Raw genomic sequence first — 21,100 nt, 5'->3', positions numbered from 1 at the left:
TTTCTTCTGTGGCTGTGAATCAGGGGGTAGAGCGGTCATCCTCGAACCAGAAGGTCGGCGGTTTGATACCTGTCTTCCCCATTCGGCTGATGAGGTGTCCTGGGGCAAGATACTGAAAGTGCTGGACATAAACATACGAACGTGCATGTGAATGGCAAAAGCTGTAAATAAATCTTCTGTAACATTCTATATAAATACAGACCATTCACCATTTAACTTTGTTCCTGAGTGAATCTCTTCTTCTTCACATATGCTTCTCTGTGGTTTCCTCACTGTGACGGTGTGAAGAGAAGCAGATAATCTCCAGACTCTGGAACAGACTGAGGCTATTTACAGTCCGGCTCTGTGCTGCTGCTCCACATGAGTTTGTCTCTCTGTGTCCACACGACGCTGCCAGGCTCTGCTGCCAAGTCTGATCCATCTCATTAACAAACACGCCTCCCCTGCGACTCCCTCCTCCTCGCTGTGTCGTCGTCCTCCTGTGCGTCCCGCTAATTAGAGCCGCAGGGCTGGTTGGGGGGGGTAAAGAGGTAGAAGAAGAGGAGGTGTAAATCAAAGTCTCATTCAGGGGATTCACAGGAAGCGTTTGGTCGTCACACAACAGACGCTTTTTGGCGGCTGTTAACGCTTCGGCCTCAGGGAGCCTGAGCTCCGCATAAAGATGACGAGGCCGAGCGGTGACATGGCAGATTACCGTCCTATCACCCCCCCCGCCCCCTTCCAAACATGAAAGAGAACCTGTGGTAGCTTCAGTTGTCATAAAAACTCAGTTTGGGCTACTGTAAAAAAACATGGCAGCCTCCGTAGAGAGGAGCCCTTCCTGATGTAAATATAAAGTATGTAGATATAAAGTATTGAAATATCAAGGGCCCATTCTAGGGTATAGAAAACATAAACTCCAACAATTTAGATGAAACACACTAGTGAAAACATCACTGGGATGATTTTATACTCAATTTCCATCAATAGATCCTTTCACCTGAATCTTACACACTGGAGCTTTAAATCAGACGCAACAGCCGAGCCGACGACTTCAGTAAAGTCATTTGTCGTCTTAGCAAAACATTCAAACACAGTAAATACATTTTTGTACCATTCAGGGAGGTTACAACCACCGAGGCTCTGTTCAGACCTGGATCATGTGATTGTGTCTCACTTCCTGCTCCATATGCAAATAATCACAACCTATATTATCAAGTGGAAGCAAAACGAACCAATGGAACAAAGACATGAAGCTTGGTCCAGACCTTCAGGTGAGAAACGTCCTGAACGTCGGTCTGGGCCGAGGAAACGTTCACACCTAGCAAGGTGATGTTAAAACGTTTTAAATCAGACAGCACAGTTTAAGGCAAATAAAAGATTAAAAAGAGATAAAAAAATAAACAAAACAGGTGATAAATCTGTATGAAAATAAAACAAATAGAACTGTGTAAAATGTGACTTTAAAGACAGAACATTCACCGACTGAGGAGAACAGGTGACAATAATCCACCAGAATATTTTCACACAAGTCGTTTTTGTTAAAGAGTAAAGATCACGAGAGAAAATAGAAAACGTCTCTGAACGTTTTTCTCATCATGTGAAAACGTTTACGAGGCATCGACATCAAAGCGCTTCACAGAGAATCTTTAATCTGTTTAATCTGCAGGCGAAGCAGGAACACGCCTGTGTTCTACTGCCACCTGCTGGAGAGAAAATCACTCACACAAAATTCACATAAACCCAATTTGTCCTCACGTCCTTCCTCCTCTCCTCTCCTTTCCTATCTCTTCCTTTCCTTTCCTTTCCTTTCCTGATTCTTTCTTTACTTTCTTTCCATATCCCTTATTTCCTTTCCTTACCCTCTTTCTTTCCTCCCATCTTTTCCTTTCTTCCCATTCGCTCAAACACAGAGGTTAGAGGCCAGTGAATTATTTTCTCTATTTTATTTTTCAGTACATTTCAGATACAGCCGTTCTGCTTCGTATCAAAACAAAAGAAATCGTGTTTAATCAACAGGCTCGAGCCCGACACACTGACACAGGTGCAGGCTGAGCAATAACATCACTGGATCATGAGTTTTCATAATCAGAATTACATTTGATCATTTAAAGGAAAATTCAGTTCTTCTTTCAAGTTGAAACTTGTTGCAAACCCTGATTGACACAGCTGCTAAAAACTTTATAGATATTTTTACAGTCCACTAACTCAGCGGCTCTTCGTGGTTAATAATCTCTGCAGACTGATGGTTTGTCATGTCGTCCATCTTTAGTAACAGTCTGTAGAACACGTTACGTCTCTGGCTGCAACATGTGATCCACTCACCAGGTGTACATTTTTTTTAATGTATGAGGCTTAGATAGTTTTTATTGTCAAGATGTAAAAAGACTGAATTTTCCTTTAACGAGTCTCCCTGTGAAGAAACATTCACGTTGGCACAGCTGATAAAATCCAGACCCGGCCAACGTTAAAAGTTAAACGAGAACCACACATATGTTGAAATATTAAAAACACAAAACTGAACTAAATCTAAAATAGAACAGTGCATATTAAATCAGATTTTATACATTAAGATGCATATTAATCAACAGATAAGGAGTCTATATTAGAATTTACCTGTGGCCTGTACAGACTCGTCAAACCAATGAGGTGACGCAAAGAGAGGAAAGTGTGTCGTCGGCGCATGTGATCATGTGACAGTCGTATTACGCCAACAACACACTGGATCTAAAGGAAATCGTATAAATTAGAATCTGCATCGTCATGCTCTATTTTCAAACTGTACACAATAAAGATGAAATACAACATTTACATTATTGCTTGACTTGTCATGGCTGAAGTTCAATTATTGTATTTTTGTACTTTGGGCGTGCAGAGCTGTGTGGGTGTGACGGAGAAGTTAAAATGAAATATGACGTAACGAGTCAGTAAAATACCCAAAGAACTTTTACAACCAATAACTGGAACAATAGAGGAATATTACAGATATTATTTTTAAAGTTTTATCACTTATCGTGGTTGACGTTTCTCAGATTGAAAACAGATGTTTGTGGTCGATGTGTGATTTGTTGTTTCATGTGTCTGCATAGTAGAGTCGGACATTAGCTGCATAGCAAACACAAAAATTAGGGGAACGTCCGACAATTAGGAGAGTTTAACCAAAAGGAAAAAGGCCTCAGGGGGGCGCTGTTCTGTTTATTTTGGATGTGGGACATTAGCTAAGAATGGGTTAGCATGCTACCTTCAGTAGAAGAATTAACGTTGTTGTTTTCACCTCTGGAGACAAAAGTTGGTGAGTAAAGAAATAGTTTGATGCTGAACGTGTCTGATAGATTTGTAAAGTTACAGCTGCTGATGTAAATTCACTGGAAGTCTGGGTTCTGACGGTGCTGCAGCACCGCCTACTGGCAATGCCCTGTAACTGCAAAACCTTTAAATAACCAGATCATTGAAAAAAAAACAGCTTTCATTTGATTTTCCAGAAACATTTTAAACCTCACATTTTGATTTCTTTTCAGAAAATTTACTTTCTTACACAATCTTTTCATATTCCTCATCTCTATGATCATGTGGTTCCGTTATAAAATCTAATTGAGATGCTGCACATTCCTCCTGTAACACAGGCGACAGACTGATCTTCTGATATTTCTTCTCTAACACGACAGAGACTCAAATTATGACTTTATTCCTGAACAATCTGTTGTGTTCAGGAATCTTTTCTTTCTTTTTTTATATTAGAGATTCACGTCTTCAACCAGTGACTGAGATCGTTCCTGTTTGAATGTTTTCACTGGATTTGGGAAATATAAAAAAACACCTTTCTTGTACTCTAATATTTTGTTTCATTAAATTTTAGCTCTGTGTTAATGTTTAAAAATTTCAAGCTAATGATTAAATAAACTGTAATTCAGAAGAATTCGGAACAGATGAGATTCAGATTTGCTGAAACTGAGGAATAAGAAAACCTGCACTTTTAGGTAATAACCACCAGATGGTGCTACAGGCTACGTGCTCAGTGTGTCTGCTGGATGATGAAAACAAAGACAACAATCAGATATGTCATATGTCATTGTCATGTTTAGGACTCTGAATACTACCCATGATTCTCTGTGCTGTTTTGAGTTTGTTTGTAAAACTGAACTTTTTCGTTCATGAGGTCGGACGTTAATCTTTTTTCTGTTTCCTGTTTTTCAACAGGAACTCAGAGAAGGAACCTTCTTCTTCCACGTCCACATTTTTGAAAACTGATAAATCAATGATCCGGTGATGTGAACCAGAGTTCTGCACCCACTTAGCTCCGTACGGGACCCGTCCCGTTACCTGCTCTTATCTACAAGTCCAGTCCGGCCCTGCGACCCGACCTGTTACCTGTGAATTCATATGAATATCATCTGAATAGCAGGTTACCTGTCAGTGAGCAGGACTCATATGAACGCCACTGTGTTAGTGAAGCACCCGTTTGAACCTGAGTGATGCATCAGTTCAACAAACATTACAAAATAAACCTTTTTCTGTGTTTTGGGGGTGATGTCATTTCTCTCTTCTACACAAACTGAACCTCAGAGTTTTCAAATGAAAGAATCAGCTGAGATGAGCCCGAGTTACAGAACAGCCCTTTCATGTGCTGGATTTCATCTCTTACACTGTAAACAACACAGAGACCGTAAACAAAGACGGACGACACATCTCCACTTCCTGAAACTAAAACATCTCCGATACAAACACGGCCATCTTGTGGTGATGACTTCATTTGCGGTCAGTCCTTGAACAAACATCAGTGTGAGAAGACCTACCTAACATGACAGACACCATCTTTGACAAACATTTATTTAACGTCATCACGTCGTCCATCTTTATTTACAGTCTATGATTCCAATCCGTGTTGTCTGACCATCAATTATTCAAATTCACGGAACTTTATTTTAACTTCCACTCGACACTTTGAAGATTTGATGTTTTAACTGGTTCAACAGTTAAATGGACGGATTCTGATTCTCTGTCGTTGGACTGGTTTTCCAACATTCGCCCTCGATCCCAGTTTGTCCACGAGTTAGCTCAATAGCCACGTTAGCTCACCAGTCGTTTCTCGAGGATGTGTGAATGAAATCATCGTGTTGTAAGAAAAAGTTCTGAGGTGTCGATGAGCTGGTGACGGAAAAACAAACTGAAGTTTCAGTGTAAGAGCTGAAACTGGTTCAGATCCTCAATGCAGGCGAAGCCAACTCCTCCCTGCGTCCGAACCCAAGGCCGTGAGAGGAGGAGGAAGACAAACTGACATGGAGACGAGTTCAGGTCTCTTCCTTCTCAAAGCCTCATCTGTCCAGGAAACGTGCAGCAGAGTCGTCACGTCCTCCATCACTGTTCAAACCGGCCTCCGTTCGTCTGAGTCCAGCAGCTCGCCGCCGGTCGGCTCTGTGGAGCGTGCCATCGCCGCTCAGTCGTCGGCCGGCGGCGTAACTTCGAGGTCGACCCCAAACAGCTCCTTGTAAAGAGGAGGGAAGTGCGTCCGTACCACGTCGGGGTAAACGGTTCTGAACGCCGTCAGTTTCTCTGAGTGCCGACTGCACAGTGAGCGCAGCGCTGACACTTTACATCTGAGCTGAGGACAGGAAGTGACATGATGGTTAGTTCAGTCAGTCTCGTTACTGTGGCAACACCGTGAAGAGTTCACTGTGTAATCTATTACATCTCAGTGATTGTTTGGCTGAGCTTGAGTGTGTTGTGCTGTAGTTCACAACTTCTCCACAGAGCGGTAGCGTGGAGCTATTTTAGATTCTGAGTTTCCATGTTCCATAAATGTTGAAAAAAAAGTTTCTAACAACAAACTGATCAATTTTGAGGAACAATTAATTTAAATGATGCTGCTGTTTTAATGTGTGTGTGTGTGTGTGTGTGTGTTAATGTGTGTGTGTGTTAATGTATGTGTTAATGTGTGTACCTTGTTCATAACTGCGTCTCCTCTGTGGTTCTTCTGCAGGACGTGTTGCAGAGCCAGCTCAGTTTTCTGCTGCAGCTTCTCCACCTGCAGCTTCTCCTGCAGCCAAGAGCGGTCTACACACACACACACACACACACAAACACACACACACACACACACACACACAGCTGTGAGGCGGCTGCAGATAATGATAAACGGACTGAAGAGAAAAAAGTGAAGAGACGAACCTGCCGAGAGCAGAACGAACGCTGAGAAGAGAGCGAGCTCGTCCTCCGTCAGGTGCAGTGAACACAAGCTCTTAGCAAAGTCAAACACCGACGTGATCAAATCATCACAACCTGGAGACACAAACACACAAACACACACAAACACAAGAATGCTTAGAACCACAGAAACAAATTACATTATCCTCGGTGACATGTTTGTTTGCATATTAATATTAGAGCGCTGTAATAAAATTATAGTATTTTAAGGCAGAACATTTGTGAAGTATAGTAAATAAAAGTCATGTTTGAGTAAGTCAGTAAAGTAATTAAAAGTCATAGAAATATCACAATATAGGAAGTCACAAAAATGTAATTGTACTGTCACATAGAATGAACCAGTGGAGTAACTGAGTTTGCTGGAATATAACCTTCGTCTGTTAGAACCTTCGTCCTCTCACCTAACGCTCTGAAGACGTCAGGACCTGCAAATTTCCCATCAAAGTAAACGGTGTTGTTCTGCGAGTCAAACACTCGACACATCCGGACGAGGACGACCTCCAGAGATCCTGACGGAGAGAGAACCTGATGATTAATAATGAGTAAACGCTAATGGTTATTTAATGACTCGCTGCTCGGACCTGGATCGATCAGTCATCACTAATTAAAGCACATTTGATTTTAAAAAGAGATTATTTTCACGTATGAAGTGAAAGATTTGTGGAAAAAAAATTATGGGAATGAAGAGGTTTGTAGAAACATCCACAAAAGTAGCTGGGATGGCTGCCTCTGCTTCTTTCATCAAGTACATGAATTATTCTCTGGAGAATCTGTGAAAATGTCTAAAAAAATCTCACAACGTTGAAGAAAGGGATAAAAAAAATCCCACAAAACTTGAAGGAAGATGCAGAAGCGCACAAACATTACACATCATCAACATCTTCATCACAACCACACTTCCCATACGGAGCAAAAATTATGCCAAAGCTTAACAAACAAACAATTCTCATGCAAAATATGACTCATAATTCATTACAATTGTCTTGAACGGCGTAAAAATCAGGGCAAAAGTCACCTGATATTTTGTGAGTAGTAGTTGTGGAATATATATTTTTGTTTTAATGGATATATTCTGTTGTACAAACAAGATTTGTTTTTTTAGTACTTGTATGAAATGTGGAACGCTATTTGTTTTCGAAGGATAATTTATTAGTGTTTTGTATTTGCAAAACAAAACGCATTAGTTTGTCATTGGTGTTTTGTATATATAATCGAATGGTAGGGAATTTGTAAAACACGTCAGCCAATCAGAACAATAAAATGAATATTCCACTTAATGTCTCTTCAGTGCGTCTAATGCCTCTAACCATATATTTGATCATGTAAAGAAGTGACCGATGTTAAAGTTACTCTCACCAGCTTTCAACAGCACGATCTGATCATTCTGGCACAGATCCATGAAGCCGTCGATGCGTTTGGCGAACTCCACCACGTACTGGATCGCCTCGGTGATCTTTACGGCGCAGAGCTGCCACATCACCTCCCTCGGCTGCACACAACAGTAGGGGAGAAATCAAAACGACGTACAGACAGTACGGTTAAAACACGTCCTCCGTACGGCCACGCCACTTCTTCAGTGACGAGACGGGCTGGATGGTTAGCATGCTAACTACAAGAGAAGAAGGAGGTCAGCGAAATAAGATTCGTCCTTCATCACTCGAGACGATAACTCTTGACGAGAAAAGGAATTTTACTTATGCAAGTTTCTGATTGATTGACAAGAGAGAAGAACACAGGAAGCAAAACACCAGGTTCACCGGCTGACTCCGCCTCCTCTCTCCTTGCATGATTTGATTGGCTGTAGCTTGAAAAGTCGAGCTTTACTCAACTTCCACCGAGCACAAAGCAAAAAAAAGTGAAGCATCTGAACCACAACACATGACCACATTCAAAGTGAATGAGCGGCGTTTCCATTGAAGCGTCCAACTCAAACATGCGAGTTCTGCGTTAAATTTAAAACTGGCTATGTAGCAATAGAAAAAAACGTACAAAAACCTTTAACATGAAAAAGTACGATAAAAAGGATATAAATGCTCAGATGCACCATGTGACTTTACAAACAGAAACAGTGACCACACCTTGCTCTGGTAACTCTGCACCTCGTCCTGCAGGAAGTTCTGCCAGCTCATCTGCTGCAGCTCCTCCCTCAGGTACTGACACGTCTCCAGGTGAGACTTGGAGATGATCTGGACCAGATGATCTGAAATAACAACATCGCACTTTTATCGTACCGCCCTGATTTCACTTAATTCTAGTTTTTATTGTCATATCAGGAGGTCACGCTTAAATGTCTGCCACACGTTTAGTGTTATTATTTTTTATTTATTCTTTTCTAACAGTTTTATTTGTTTTTGATCCGGATGTGTTTGGCCTCACTTCTTTATTTACAGTCTGAGCCTGGTTTAAAACAAACCACCTCCTGACTTTAATGATGCTTTTAACATCCAGTTCATCGTGACCCAGTAGACGAGTTTGGTGCGTCAGTGTTAAAGTTTAAATACAGAATGAAACTCTGTCAAGATAAGATAATATAAGATAAGATAAGATGGGATAAGATAAGATTAAAACATGTTGGTGAACGCAGCTCAGATCAGAAACAAACTGAAATCATTCTTCTGCTCAGTGTCTCTGTGCTGCTGTTAATTGTTTCTGCATGAATGAATGAATCAATATGAAATAACACCAGATAATCCAGATAGTTCGGACCAGGGCTCAGTGTGGGAACGTTAATTTGAGAAAAGCTTTTGTCAAAGAAAAGAAAAATCTCCCGGGACAAAGAGAAGAAGATTTCCCACAGCGAGCGCCCGCCACGTCCCAATTGTCCCTAATTAACAGAGAGCTAATTACCACACAGAGATTTTAATGAGCTGTGAAGATGAGTTTCCAACCTCCTGCTATTTTCAACCACCTCTGTTTGCCCCACACACTCCTCTCCTCTTTGTCTCCTTCGTAATTCAATTCAAACAACTTTATTTATCCCAGAAGGGAGATTTTAGTTTTGCAGTCCACCAATCACAAAGAAACTAAACCAACACAATCAGCAGCAGCGTTCAGACGTCAGCATCCAGAGCAGAGAAAACACAGGTCGCCACGTATGAGCTAAGAGAAGCGAGTAGTCTTCTCCTCTTTCAGGATATTTCCTCATCTTCTCTCTGTTTATCTTCCCTCCAGCTCTGCAACCTTCTGCTGGTGTTTTACTTTTCAGAGCAGCTCACACACAGACAGGACTAGAGACAGATTACTTTTCTAATCCATTACAGGCGCTAACCATCTACAGTTCAGCTTCGCTCTTCAACTTGCTGGAGCTGATTCTGACAGTTGAAGCTGTGACTCTCCGTCAGTTCTTCTCACAGGAGATGGAACCCACTCACCAGAGTTACAGAGAACAGACGTTCAGGGAGTGAAGGAGGAAACTTTCTTACATATTCTGTCCACATCTAAACTCTCAGGCTACTCCTGTAATAACTGTGAATTATGACTGCACATCTTATATTCAAATTTATTTATTTTAGTCCTGTTCCTGCCTTTATCTTTGCAAACAACTACTGCTAATACAAATTTTCATTGATAATTTAATAATTTAGTCTTCAGTCTCTTGTTCTTCGCTCTATGTGCAAAGCCCTGGACCTGCTGTTGTCCATCTATCTATCTATCTGTTCTGAGGCCTGTGACCCCCCCCCCCCCCCCCCCCCCCTTGATTCCTGCAGCTCACCCAGTTCGGTCATGGACTCGCTGGGCGACGTGTCTCCATTGGTGAAGGAGCAGTATGGGAAGAAGCCGTTTCCGGACCCGTAGTCGCACAGTGGCTCCGGTTTGATGCCGTTAATATCCAGTCCTGATTGGTCGGGTGAGGGCTGAATGTCCAGGTAGAACAATCCTCCTCCTCCCTCTCCTCCAGAGTCCGTCTGTTGGTGGAAGAAACAGTCGATTTAAAAACTGGAATAACAATCTATTCATTTCAGGCCATGATTTGTTTCTTTTCTGTAAAATGCCACAAACCTTGGATGAGACGGATCCTCCTTCGGGGGAGTTCTGCTCCATGTAGCCCCCGAGTTCATCAGGGAGCTCAGTGAGGCCGCTGGACGAGAGGCCATATTGGGGGGAGAGCGGCTCGGCGTCTCCGGGGCTCGGGCTGTTGAGGCCGGGGTGGGACATGAGGGGGGGGCCCTGCTGCTGCTGCTGCTGCTGCTGCTGCTGCTGCTGCTGCTGGAGCCGGTGTTTCTGAACCTCAGCGTACAAACTGTCCCGCTGCTTCTTCGACATGCGACCGAACTTCACCGCTGTGGATATAGATGTATATTTAAATATTCAAATCATGACATGTCTCAATAGGACGCAGAGATTGTGCAGATTGTTGACCTGATGCATGATTATCAGATCATCTCTCTCCCCATAGTTTTGTTCTTCTTGACCTTTGAGCCCAAAAGGTTAATCAAATGACAAATGTTCATAAAGATAATTAAGAAGTGAATCAGCCACAGAGGGAAAAACTTCCTGGAACATTTGCTCCGACCACACGTTTCCCACACACCTGACACATCTGCTGCGTTTTGTTTGTGCGTCTGCAGACTAACATCTTGCAAACTGCTGACCACCAGATGTTTCTGCAGGTGAGTGTGTGTGTGTGTGTGTGTGTGTGTGTGTGTGTGTGTGTGTGTGTGTGTGTGTGTGTGTGTGTGTGTGTGTGTGTGTGTGTGTGTGTGTGTCTCACCGTCTCGGGACATGCCCACAGTCAGACATTTCTGCAGACGGCAGTGCTGGCAGCGGTTTCGGCTCGTTCGGTCGATCAGACAGTTTTTCTGGCGAGGACACGAGTAGGTGGCGTTACTCTGCTGACTGCGTCTGAAGAAACCCTGCGGGACAGAGGAGGGACAGAGGTTTTAGTCAGTGACACCAGGGTCAGACCTTCACTCATCTTTACACCAGGTTTTAAAGTCTTGTTTCTCCCAAAATCCCCTGCCTCCATCGATTAATCTCCAAATCTCATATGAGGTCACTTTGACGTTTGACCACTGAAATATAATCAGTTCATATTTGAGTCCAAGGGACAACTGGAAGATATGTGAAGAATTTCAACTTGAGATATAATTTTCAAGTTTTTGACTTTTGACCATAAACTTGTAATCAGCTAATCCTTGAGTTCAGGTGAACGTTGGCACCATATTTGAAGAAATTCCCTCGAGGTGTTCTTGAGATATCGTGTTCACAAGAATGGGACAGACCAACGAACAACCTAAAAACAGCTTTTCAATATTGATGATATATACAATTACAATAAAAACAGACAATAAGTAGAAGTAACTGGATATAAATGGTTAATGAGAATATATATAAACTCCTGTTTCAAAGATGATACTAAAAAAATATTTTAACTAAATATGAAAACAAGTAACAAGGACTTGAATATCAGACCAATCTCCATGACAACCTCCGAGAGGAAGCAGGAAGTGATATGGTGTCGAGGAAGGGGCGGGGCTTACCTTACAGCCCTCGCAGGTGATCACCCCGTAGTGAATCCCTGAAGATTTGTCTCCACAGATTTTACAGGGAATGATTTCAATCTGAGCTACAGAGAGAAAAACAAGAGAAACTGTCAGAGATGAACAACAACAACAACAACAGCAACACATCTATCAGCAGCTGCACCTCAAACTGTCAGGTCTGTCAAAACAACATCATCACGATCATCATCATCACTACCATCTGACATCAGACGTCATGTCACAGACGTTAGTGTCAAACATGTGTTCGGTCGTTTGTATGAAGAATTGAAGGATCGGATAAAATGTGAAATAAGAATCAGGTTAAGTTCATCAGAGGTAAAACTGCAGCGTCTCAACTTTCAACACATGGACAGTATTAATACACACAGACGGACGGCTCCACTCACACAGGCTATATTTAGAGGAGGGACGTTATGTAAGTGCGTGGCCACATGAACACACACAAACTGAAAACAAGGTGGTGGAGTCTGAAGCAACGTTCGTCTCACTGCTGCTTGAACAAAACATGAGTTTCCCTCCATATGAGAACAATATTACTAATCCCACAAATGTCCGTCTGAATGTGGAACGAGTATCTAACGAACCCTTCATCTTATCGGCTTCACACTCGGCCAGTCTATTGTAAATTGCCCGAGAAGGTGCACTGTTGAATTTGGTGAGATTTGGACACGTGATACGTTCAACGTTAATGGAAATTGAATAAACAGACGACTGCTCTGTAGCAGCCAATGTGGGCGGGGCAGCGTGCTAACACTCGTTTTCTATGTCCTCTGATAAACTACAGCAGCGGTCGACAACTGAGTCAAACCACAGGTCAGATTCCACTTTTTTTACAGTAAAACAAAATTATTGGATTCACATATGATCACATTTATCATCTTTGATTATAATCTTTAAAAAAATCCTACTTTTCCTTGATGTTGCAGGTGTTTTATTGAGATATCAGTCATAAGTGTTTGTAAATCAACATTAAATTGTGTGTTCAGATAAAACCAGGATCCCGTCTTCCTGTATCGTGACACCAGCATCGAGACATTTTAGTTTTGATTTCAGAATCATTAGTCATGTTATCAAGTTTAACATTTAAATACACTGAACACTGGATGTGTCATGTTTCTTATTTAATTTTAATATTCTGTCACTCGTATATCAGTTGGATAAAATCTCATCTGAGAGAAGTTTGAATGAAATTCGAATAAAAGATTTTTTTTGACCACGATGAGAATAAAATGTTCGGTGGCCCCGAAGGTTCAACTGAGGAAAAAGGATCCAAGGAGATATTTTTCCAAATAACGTTTGATTTCATTCTTTTATGTTAAATCTATCCCCTTCCCCTCTCTCTCTTTCTCTCTGTCTCCCTCTCTCTCTCTTTCTGTTTATCGCTCTCTCTCTCTTTCTCTCTCTTTCTAGTTTCTCTCTGTGCCCCGGTGTCTCTCGCCCTCCCCCCCACAGCGAAGGATCGACCACCTGACCCAGTGAACGAGGATCTACATGCTGAAGTCAGTGAACCACAAGAGGAGTCGCATTAACTGAGAGTTTTTCAGCTGAAGCATGAGACCACAGAACAAACAGAGACAGACGAGATACAACTCGCAATGTTGAGGATATTCAGACTCGAATATCGTGTTTGTTTCATTTAAAACACTTTATTTTCCAGATCTACGCTGTCATACAGACATGTGACATAATGTGGCCAATCAGCACAGACGTAAAGGCTGTTGATCGCTTTGAAGCAAATCGTGGACGTCTTTAATATCGATGACGACATAAAATCATCAGATCGTCAATGTGGATTTTAAGTGAAAACAGTGATGCTAAAAACTTCCTGGATTTTCAACCATCGACCTTCAAGCCTCAATGAGGCAAAAATCAGTAACTCACATTATCTGGTTCAGCTGCTTCACTTCATAAACAACCAACCTCCTCAGTCTTTTATATGCATCTATATGCGTACAGTTTATTATAGAAACTGAATGTAGCCTCGACGCTAACACAGTCTCCCGACGTCGTGGTTGAGATGAAGTCGGTCAAAAACGAGGGCAGAGGCTCAGAAGTCTGGAACCAGGCGACCTGCTCTTAAATCTTCACACCAACAGAGGCTCAACTCACGAATCCCCGAGGACACAAGGACACGGTGCGATAGATTTGGGACTGTGGCGTTCTTGCTGAAATCTCCAGCTGGTCTTTGGCAACTTCACTTCATCATATCTGTGCAGCTGCTCCGTGAGAAAATAACCACAGACCCATGAACAGATGTTCACGAAGAAGAAAAATGCTTTTTCTGGGACTTCGACCACTTTGACGGAGAGAAACACAAAAACCTGTATCATCATTATTTCAGTCTCGGTTTTCATTTGAACACACTTTATCAGTTTTAGATCATCAGGAGCAAAAAGCACAGGGATGAGCTGAAAAAATCACTGACTGTAAATAAAGATGGATGACATGACAGATCCCGAAAAGTGTCACGATCTCCCCCTGGTGGTTGGCTGCAGTATAAATCCAGAGTTTTAGAGTCACTAAAACGGAGAAGTTTGAAAACGCTGCTAAACTCTGGGCCCACGTTTTAGTCTGGACGGACAGAAACTGAGACGATTGGAAACAATAATGTCGACACTTCCTGATTGGTTCTTTTTGGTCACTAAGCAGCCTGAGCCTTGGTCCCCATGACGTCAACTGGTCCTGACAAGGTCAGTGTTTTATGCTGGAAAAAAGTCCTTAAGTGGAAAACAGAAACGACTTCACACAACTTAATGCCTCAACCTAAACCTAAACCTAATTCTGACCCTAAAACCAGGTCTTAACCCTGAAACAGCTCATTACAGTGAGGACTGGGCAAAATGTCCTCACTTTACCAAAATGTCCTCTCTCAGTAGGTTCTAGGCTCAAACTGGTCCTCACAAAGATATCTGTACAAGTACACATACACACTTCGCCTATGCTGCAGTAATTAGTTTCAACATCAAACGTTACACTGAACAAAGCTGTCGACTGAAATTAGAGCCAAGGTTATTTATAATATTTATATTATTCATACAACTGCAAACACAAACATCTGGATCTGGATCATATAGAGGTAGAAAAACAGAAAAAGAAAAGACTGGAAGAAACGAGGCAGAGAACATAAATGTGAGAATGATGACTGTCTGAACCTAAACATCAGGTGTGAAAGGTTCCTCAGAGCAGAAGAGGTGTTCTGGGTCTGGATCAAACTGAACCATGGTTCTGTTCGTCTGCAGAGTGAAAACACTTTGTAGGATAGTTTGGACTTTTGGACCAATCACAGGAAGTAGAAACAGCATTAAACAGTAGAAGAAGAAAAAGAAGAGCTGCAGTCTGCACCTTGTCTGTGATTGGTCAGTTTCCAAGTGTTTTTGCATCAGATGATCAATCAACTTGCTTTTTATTTATTTATTTAAGACTGTGAGGTTTTTAGTATTTTCATTGAGAATAATTTATGGATCAACATATTTAGAGGATATTAAATAGTGTGTGTGAGATTTGGTGCAGATTGATTGGATTCAAGGGAGTTTATGGAGATATGAGCTTGACTGTGTGATAAACTATTTGGTTTGATTTATCATTTATCTATAATTCATCTAATTAGATCAGATAATCAGATAAATTAACAACTCATCCATCATTAAAATACTGATTGATTGACTTTATTAATTGTTAGTAAAGTCACCCTAACCCTAACCCTATACAAATTATGTTTCTGTAAAACCATCAAAATATTTTCCATGCTTCAATCACAATTACACAAGAAGAGAATAGAAGAACTGTTTATATCACAGTAAAATGAATCTTGAGTAACGGACATTTGTTTTCTGAGAAATGTGATCGACATATTTTCGGACATTTTCTGACTAAACAAATAAAGAAATCAGCATGTTGAGATTGTTATAGTGATAACGGTTGTGATATTGATTTTGTGCGTATCGTCATCCTGCAGCTCACACTGACCTTTGGTTTGATGAGTGAAATGTGACAACACGTCGTCTTCTCGTCCGCTCAGCGAGTCTTTACATCAGCGGAGCCGAGAGGAAATTGTTTTAATGACTCATCAGCTGTCGGCAGTCGTCACACTCACAGAGCCGAGGCCGCTGTGTTTATCAGAGGAGCGTTGGACCAGCGGGTGACTCTCCCTCAGAGACCTCGTCCTCCCTCCTCCCTCAGATAAAACAGCGTTCATTCTCTTTCGTCTTCTTTTCTTCTTCGTCAGCATGTTTCCGTCAAACTAAGAGTCAAATGCGACTGTTTGCCTTTGGCTGCAGATCCTCGTCCTGTCTGACTGAGGCCTTCAAAGCATGTTGGGAAACATCTCCATTTGTCTGTTTTTTCTTCCTGAACTCGTGTCCTTGGATTCGAGCGGAAGGTTGAGAACCGCAGGACTCAATTTAACATCGCACCTGTCAAAATCTGCACCTGCATTACCCACAATGCAACTTAACCTCAGACAGCTTGGTGGTTGGGGCTTGTGTTTACGACACAGACTGTAAATAATAATGGAAAACATAAAGGCTCCCCCTGGTGGTTGGCCGCTGTCAACTATCTTCATTTACAGTCTACGGTTTACGAGAAGAGTTCGTATTTTCACTGTTAGCACGACTAGCAGGTAAATTAAAAGTTAGAGACACCTCAGTGCAGAAATAGTGACTTGATCCATATTATATCCGTCGTCTAAGTAGCATGTCGAGCTAATGAATATTAGCCATACATGCATCTGCTGGTTCACTCCCTGTCAAAGTGTTGTTGTTGAACTCTTTTAAATATTGGGTTCATATTTTTTTGTTTTTGTGCAATAGCAACAAAACATGATTAATTTGTTAACTATGAGTAAAATGTCTCTTTAGAAAACACAGACATGGTTTAGCATCAGTTCTGTTCTGCAGCAGTTCCATGGTCTCTCTTTAAAACAGGCAGGACCTAATGTGTGTTATCCTTTGAACTCAGGGGGATTAAAGACCAGTTTCGACAACTCCTGGTCAAGGTCTGTTTTCCCTTTATCTATTATTTAACTGTCTGATTATTGTATTTCAGGTGCATTTTATAGCTGCTTCCATCGTTATTGTTATTATTAAAGCTCTACTTCAAAACAGTTCCTCCATTTGACTTCATGTTCTTCCCACTCATCCAACATCAGGTCTGATCAGAGCTGTGGCTGAACAGTCTAGACTCTGCAGCTGCTGACCCCAGTTCATGATGCAGGCGACTGTTTGACTTTCTTCTACAAACGGAGGATGACATTACTTCCTCGTGGTCCGGTGAGGTGAGATCAATTCTCTCCCTCAGACGTTGCAGAGAGCCTCTGTTCTTTAATCTCCTTGGCGCGCTTCCACATAATCTCAGCGTGGATAAAATAACGGCAGACATATGGCACATGGAGCGCAGACACCCTCATTAAGCCTGTCGGCAGATGAAGCAGCAGCTTGTTCCTCAGCCACAGTTGGTGGTTCAGTTGGACACTTCTCCATCAGGTCGCACAGTAAAAGTCTCTGCTCGACATCCACATACATTTAATGTAAAGGTTCAATGTCCAATGACCAAATAGTCTCCTGCAGTAAAATATCTTCCTTTGCTTCAGAGTAGTGGACATTTCTGGAGACATGTACAACGAAGTCGGACCAGAAGAGGTGTTCTGGGTCTGGATCAAACTGAACCATGGTTCTGTTGGTTTGCAGTGAAAACACTTAGTAGAGACAGAATTAAACAGTAGAAGAAGAAGAGGAGGAAGAGGAAGCAGCTGCAGACCTCACCTCCGACGATATAATGGTCGAACCACGAGGACGTTCATTTGGTGCATTTGAACTAGTGTGGAGTACTGTAGTACTGTAGTGATGTAGTACTGTGGAGTACTGTAATACTGTAGAGTACTGTAGTACTGTGGAGTACTGCGGCTGAAGGTGCTAATGCTAATACCATCATGATGTTACCATGGCAACCAAATGAAGCTCTTCATTCCTTTCCTCCATTCAAACAGAAAGACTACTACCCCCCCAACTGACAACACGCCCACGTCAGACGCCATCTTCAAACCAATCAGAGTCAAGTATAGGTAGACGCAGCCAACTTATGTGATGATGACAGGACCTACGATTGTCAGACATATTTCTTTAGTCCCTAAATTACAAAGTGAAACCAAAACTAACAGATCAAATGAAACTATGGAACAAACACATGAAGCTTCAGACTCTCAGGAGAGAAAACGTCCTGAACATGAACACGAAGCTTCTAATGAAACAAAGAACATCTCAGCCTCTCGAACCTCAACACACTTCCCTCGCTTCTTATCTCCACCATCTTTGCTCTGAAGCTGTTTGTGAAATCCTCTGTCCTGCACCAACACAAACTAAAATGTTATTCTACAGTAATTACGTTCAGAGCTGCAGACGAACACTGGAACCTCCACTTTTCCCTGTGGATGCAGCAGATGCTCATGTATAGATCCCACTGAATAATGTGTAACGAGCAGTGTAGCAGCGCTAAAGTGAAGGCTAATGAGCTGCAAGGATTTTATGAGAGCCACCGCTGTTTACACCAAAAATGCTAAAGCTCGGGCAAAACAAGTCCCTGATGGATAAATTATCAGACGCACAGAAAATAAATAAAGTTTTTCAAAGACGATCAAAGAGGGACGAGAGAGGAGGCCGTGAAGACGCCACTGTGCTTCCAAATGTGTCAAGGTTTACTGTGGAAACACAAAGTCAACCCCCCCCCCACCCGCTTCAAGTTTACTTCAACTTTTACTTTCTGCTCCTCTGCTGAATTATCTACATTCCCCAGGTTTAAATGTTCTGGTTTTCCATCGATTTTTTTAATCAAAAGTTGCTTCACAACATAGAAGTTTAAAACTGGAACATGTGGCTTCAGTTTCTGTTCCAGTTCACAGCATCTTCACGAGAAAAATTATCGTCGCACAAACTCAAAATGTAAAAGCACTGGTTGGACAAAAAGGTTCTGAGCCGAGAACGAACAAACAATAAAAAACAATGAGGTCGCATTCATCCGTTCACATGCATAAAACATACATGTATGAAACTAAACTTGTGATATTGCACAACTGTTGTACTGCATCCATGAGTTTCAATAGAATAGACTATTGAAATCAGTGACTGTAAATAAAGATGGACGACACATCTTCTACTGTCTAGAAATAAAGCTGAAATATCTCTGATTCGAACGCTGCCATCTTGTCAGAAACATTTTGGTGTCCGTCGTTAACCCAGAGTTTCAGACTGTTTAACCACATTTTGTCAAATGTTGTAACGAACAACAACAACAGAACGAGAACAGTTTTCTCAGTGTGAGCTTTACGTCCAGGAGCGAACGCAACAATCAGACGACGGCTGATCAGATGTAGAAACTGTATCGGGCTGATTGTCGTTGCATGTTCCACAGGACAAACACAAATGTACGAGAAGTTTTAATTTGGTTAATTTGCTGTGGGAGGTTCAGCCGCTCCGTGTGTGTTTCACCACCACGACCACCACGACCCCCCCCCCCTGCAGAGGACAGTTAAATAATCTCCTGGCTGTTTGTAATCCTGTGACATAACAGCCTGGCTGAGAGCCTCCTGCAGCGTTCTCACACACACACACACACACACACACACACACACACACACACACACACACACACACACAAACACAAACACACACAAACACACACACGATCGCCATATTACACTGACTTAGACTAATTTCCAGGAGACTCTCGAGCCACCAACATCAACTTGCTTGTTTTACGTTGTGGGGACTTCAATAAGGAAGACGTGTCCCCATAATGTGACTGTGTAAACACATTTTGATCCCCACAATATGAGTAATACATGGACCACACTCTCTCTCTCACACACACACACACACACACAAACACACACAAAATATTAGGCTCTTTTCCAGCTCTTTTTTTTTTTATGATCTTTATTCTAGACTCGTCTTTTCATTGTTCACTGAAGTTCTCATTTATGTCAAACTGACTGCAGCAGATGAGCTCAGGCGTCTTTAGGACGGTTGGTGTTACAGTGACGGAGGAAGAATCAGTTTGTGGACGGACCGTGAAAATAAAACTGTGCCAGAAAAACACATTGGAAAAGTTATGTCCAGGGATCAGACCAGTTCTCGTCATCAGGTCTGAAATCAGAACTGAAAAACTTTCTTATTTACCAACTACAAATAAACCTCAAAGAGGAAGTAGAAGAAGAAGGTTACGTACAGGTAAAGACATCACAGCTGACTGATTTTTAAGAAATAAAAACAATCTTAAATTCATATAAGAATTTCTTGCATTAGCTCCTCCCGCATTCATGGACATCAGCGGTTCCAACTTTTAGTTCAATAATGTAATGGAGCTAAACTGTTTTTTGGGGGGGTTTTGTTGTGGTAATTCACAAAAGTATTTATAGAACAGGCACCGATACCTCATCAGTGGAAAATAGATAAATGTGCAGGAGGATTAAATCAAGAGAAAAGACATTTCACCTCCGGTCCACAAGGATTCTTCATTCTGCGCAATCTGGAGCCTCGAGTTTGGCTTTTATGTCGTCATTGGACAGCACGAGCTGTCAATCACAGAGTATCCACCCCCCCCCATACATCCTGTGCTTTATCTTAATGAACATAATTTACTAAATGAACATCAGCTGTTTGAAGAAGACTTGAAACTAGAGAATGAGACATAAACTCCTGAGGAAGATGTTTACTGACGTTATAAAGTGAGAAGTCATTTTCTCATAAACGTCTATTTATATTTATCTATAGAAACAACACTTCATAAAACATCATGTTATATTGAACAAGAAAAACCAAGAGAACTCTCCTCACGTTCATCTCTCACCTCTTCTCTCCTTCTCTCTCCTCCTCTCTCCTCTTCTCACCTCCTCTCTCCTTCTCTCTCCTCCTCTCTCCTCTCTCACCTCTTCTCTCCTTCTCTCTCCTCCTCTCTCCTCTTCTCACCTCTTCTCACCTCTTCTCTCCTTCTCTCACCTCCTCTCTCCTCTTCTCACCTCCTCTCTCCTTCTCTCTCCTCCTCTCTCCTCTCTCCTCTCTCACCTCTTCTCTCCTTCTCTCTCCTCCTCTCTCCTCTTCTCACCTCTTCTCTCCTTCTCTCTCCTCCTCTCTCCTCTCTCACCTCCTCTCCCCTCCTCTCACCTCTTCTCTCCTTCTCTCTCCTCCTCTCACTTCTTCTCACCTCTTCTCTCCTTCTCTCTCCTCCTCTTCCTCCTCTCACCTTCTCTAACCCCCTCTCTCCCCCTCTCACCCCCTCTCTCGTCCTCTCTCCTTCTCTCACCTCCCTTTTCCTCCTCTTTCCTGTCCTCACCTCCCCTCACCTCCTCTCACCTCCTCTCACCTGTTCTCAACTCCTCTCATCTCCTCTCACCTACTCTCACCTCCTTTCTTGGCCTCTCTCCTTCT

At 42.1% G+C, this 21,100-nt stretch overlaps 1 protein-coding gene across 6 annotated transcripts in view; it reads right to left on the bottom strand.

Annotated features, from left to right (window-relative positions):
• Positions 1 to 221: 221 nt before the first annotated feature.
• LOC117751860 (nuclear receptor ROR-alpha A-like) overlaps positions 222 to 21,100 on the bottom strand; it is a 50,499-nt gene continuing 29,620 nt past the window's right edge. For 3 of the 6 annotated variants that reach the window (XM_034568867.1, XM_034568875.1, XM_034568902.1), the window contains 10 exons: positions 11,661 to 11,746; positions 10,892 to 11,033; positions 10,180 to 10,460; positions 9,893 to 10,085; positions 8,259 to 8,380; positions 7,537 to 7,669; positions 6,582 to 6,689; positions 6,145 to 6,255; positions 5,918 to 6,030; positions 4,777 to 5,578 (listed from right to left, as the gene is read on the bottom strand). In XM_034568867.1, the coding sequence (XP_034424758.1) occupies positions 5,414 to 5,578; positions 5,918 to 6,030; positions 6,145 to 6,255; positions 6,582 to 6,689; positions 7,537 to 7,669; positions 8,259 to 8,380; positions 9,893 to 10,085; positions 10,180 to 10,460; positions 10,892 to 11,033; positions 11,661 to 11,746 (1,454 nt within the window). In that variant the 3' untranslated portion in view covers positions 4,777 to 5,413. Of the gene's footprint in view, positions 502 to 4,776; positions 5,579 to 5,917; positions 6,031 to 6,144; positions 6,256 to 6,581; positions 6,690 to 7,536; positions 7,670 to 8,258; positions 8,381 to 9,892; positions 10,086 to 10,179; positions 10,461 to 10,891; positions 11,034 to 11,660; positions 11,747 to 13,565; positions 14,145 to 21,100 lie in introns of those variants that run through there. The other 3 variants (XM_034568911.1, XM_034568894.1, XM_034568884.1) reach the window with 3 other exon arrangements.

This window comes from Hippoglossus hippoglossus, chromosome 3 (genome assembly GCF_009819705.1).
Source record: "Hippoglossus hippoglossus isolate fHipHip1 chromosome 3, fHipHip1.pri, whole genome shotgun sequence".
In the NCBI taxonomy this organism is placed as follows: Eukaryota; Metazoa; Chordata; class Actinopteri; order Pleuronectiformes; family Pleuronectidae; genus Hippoglossus; species Hippoglossus hippoglossus.
This window is presented reverse-complemented; position numbering and strand designations above follow the sequence as displayed.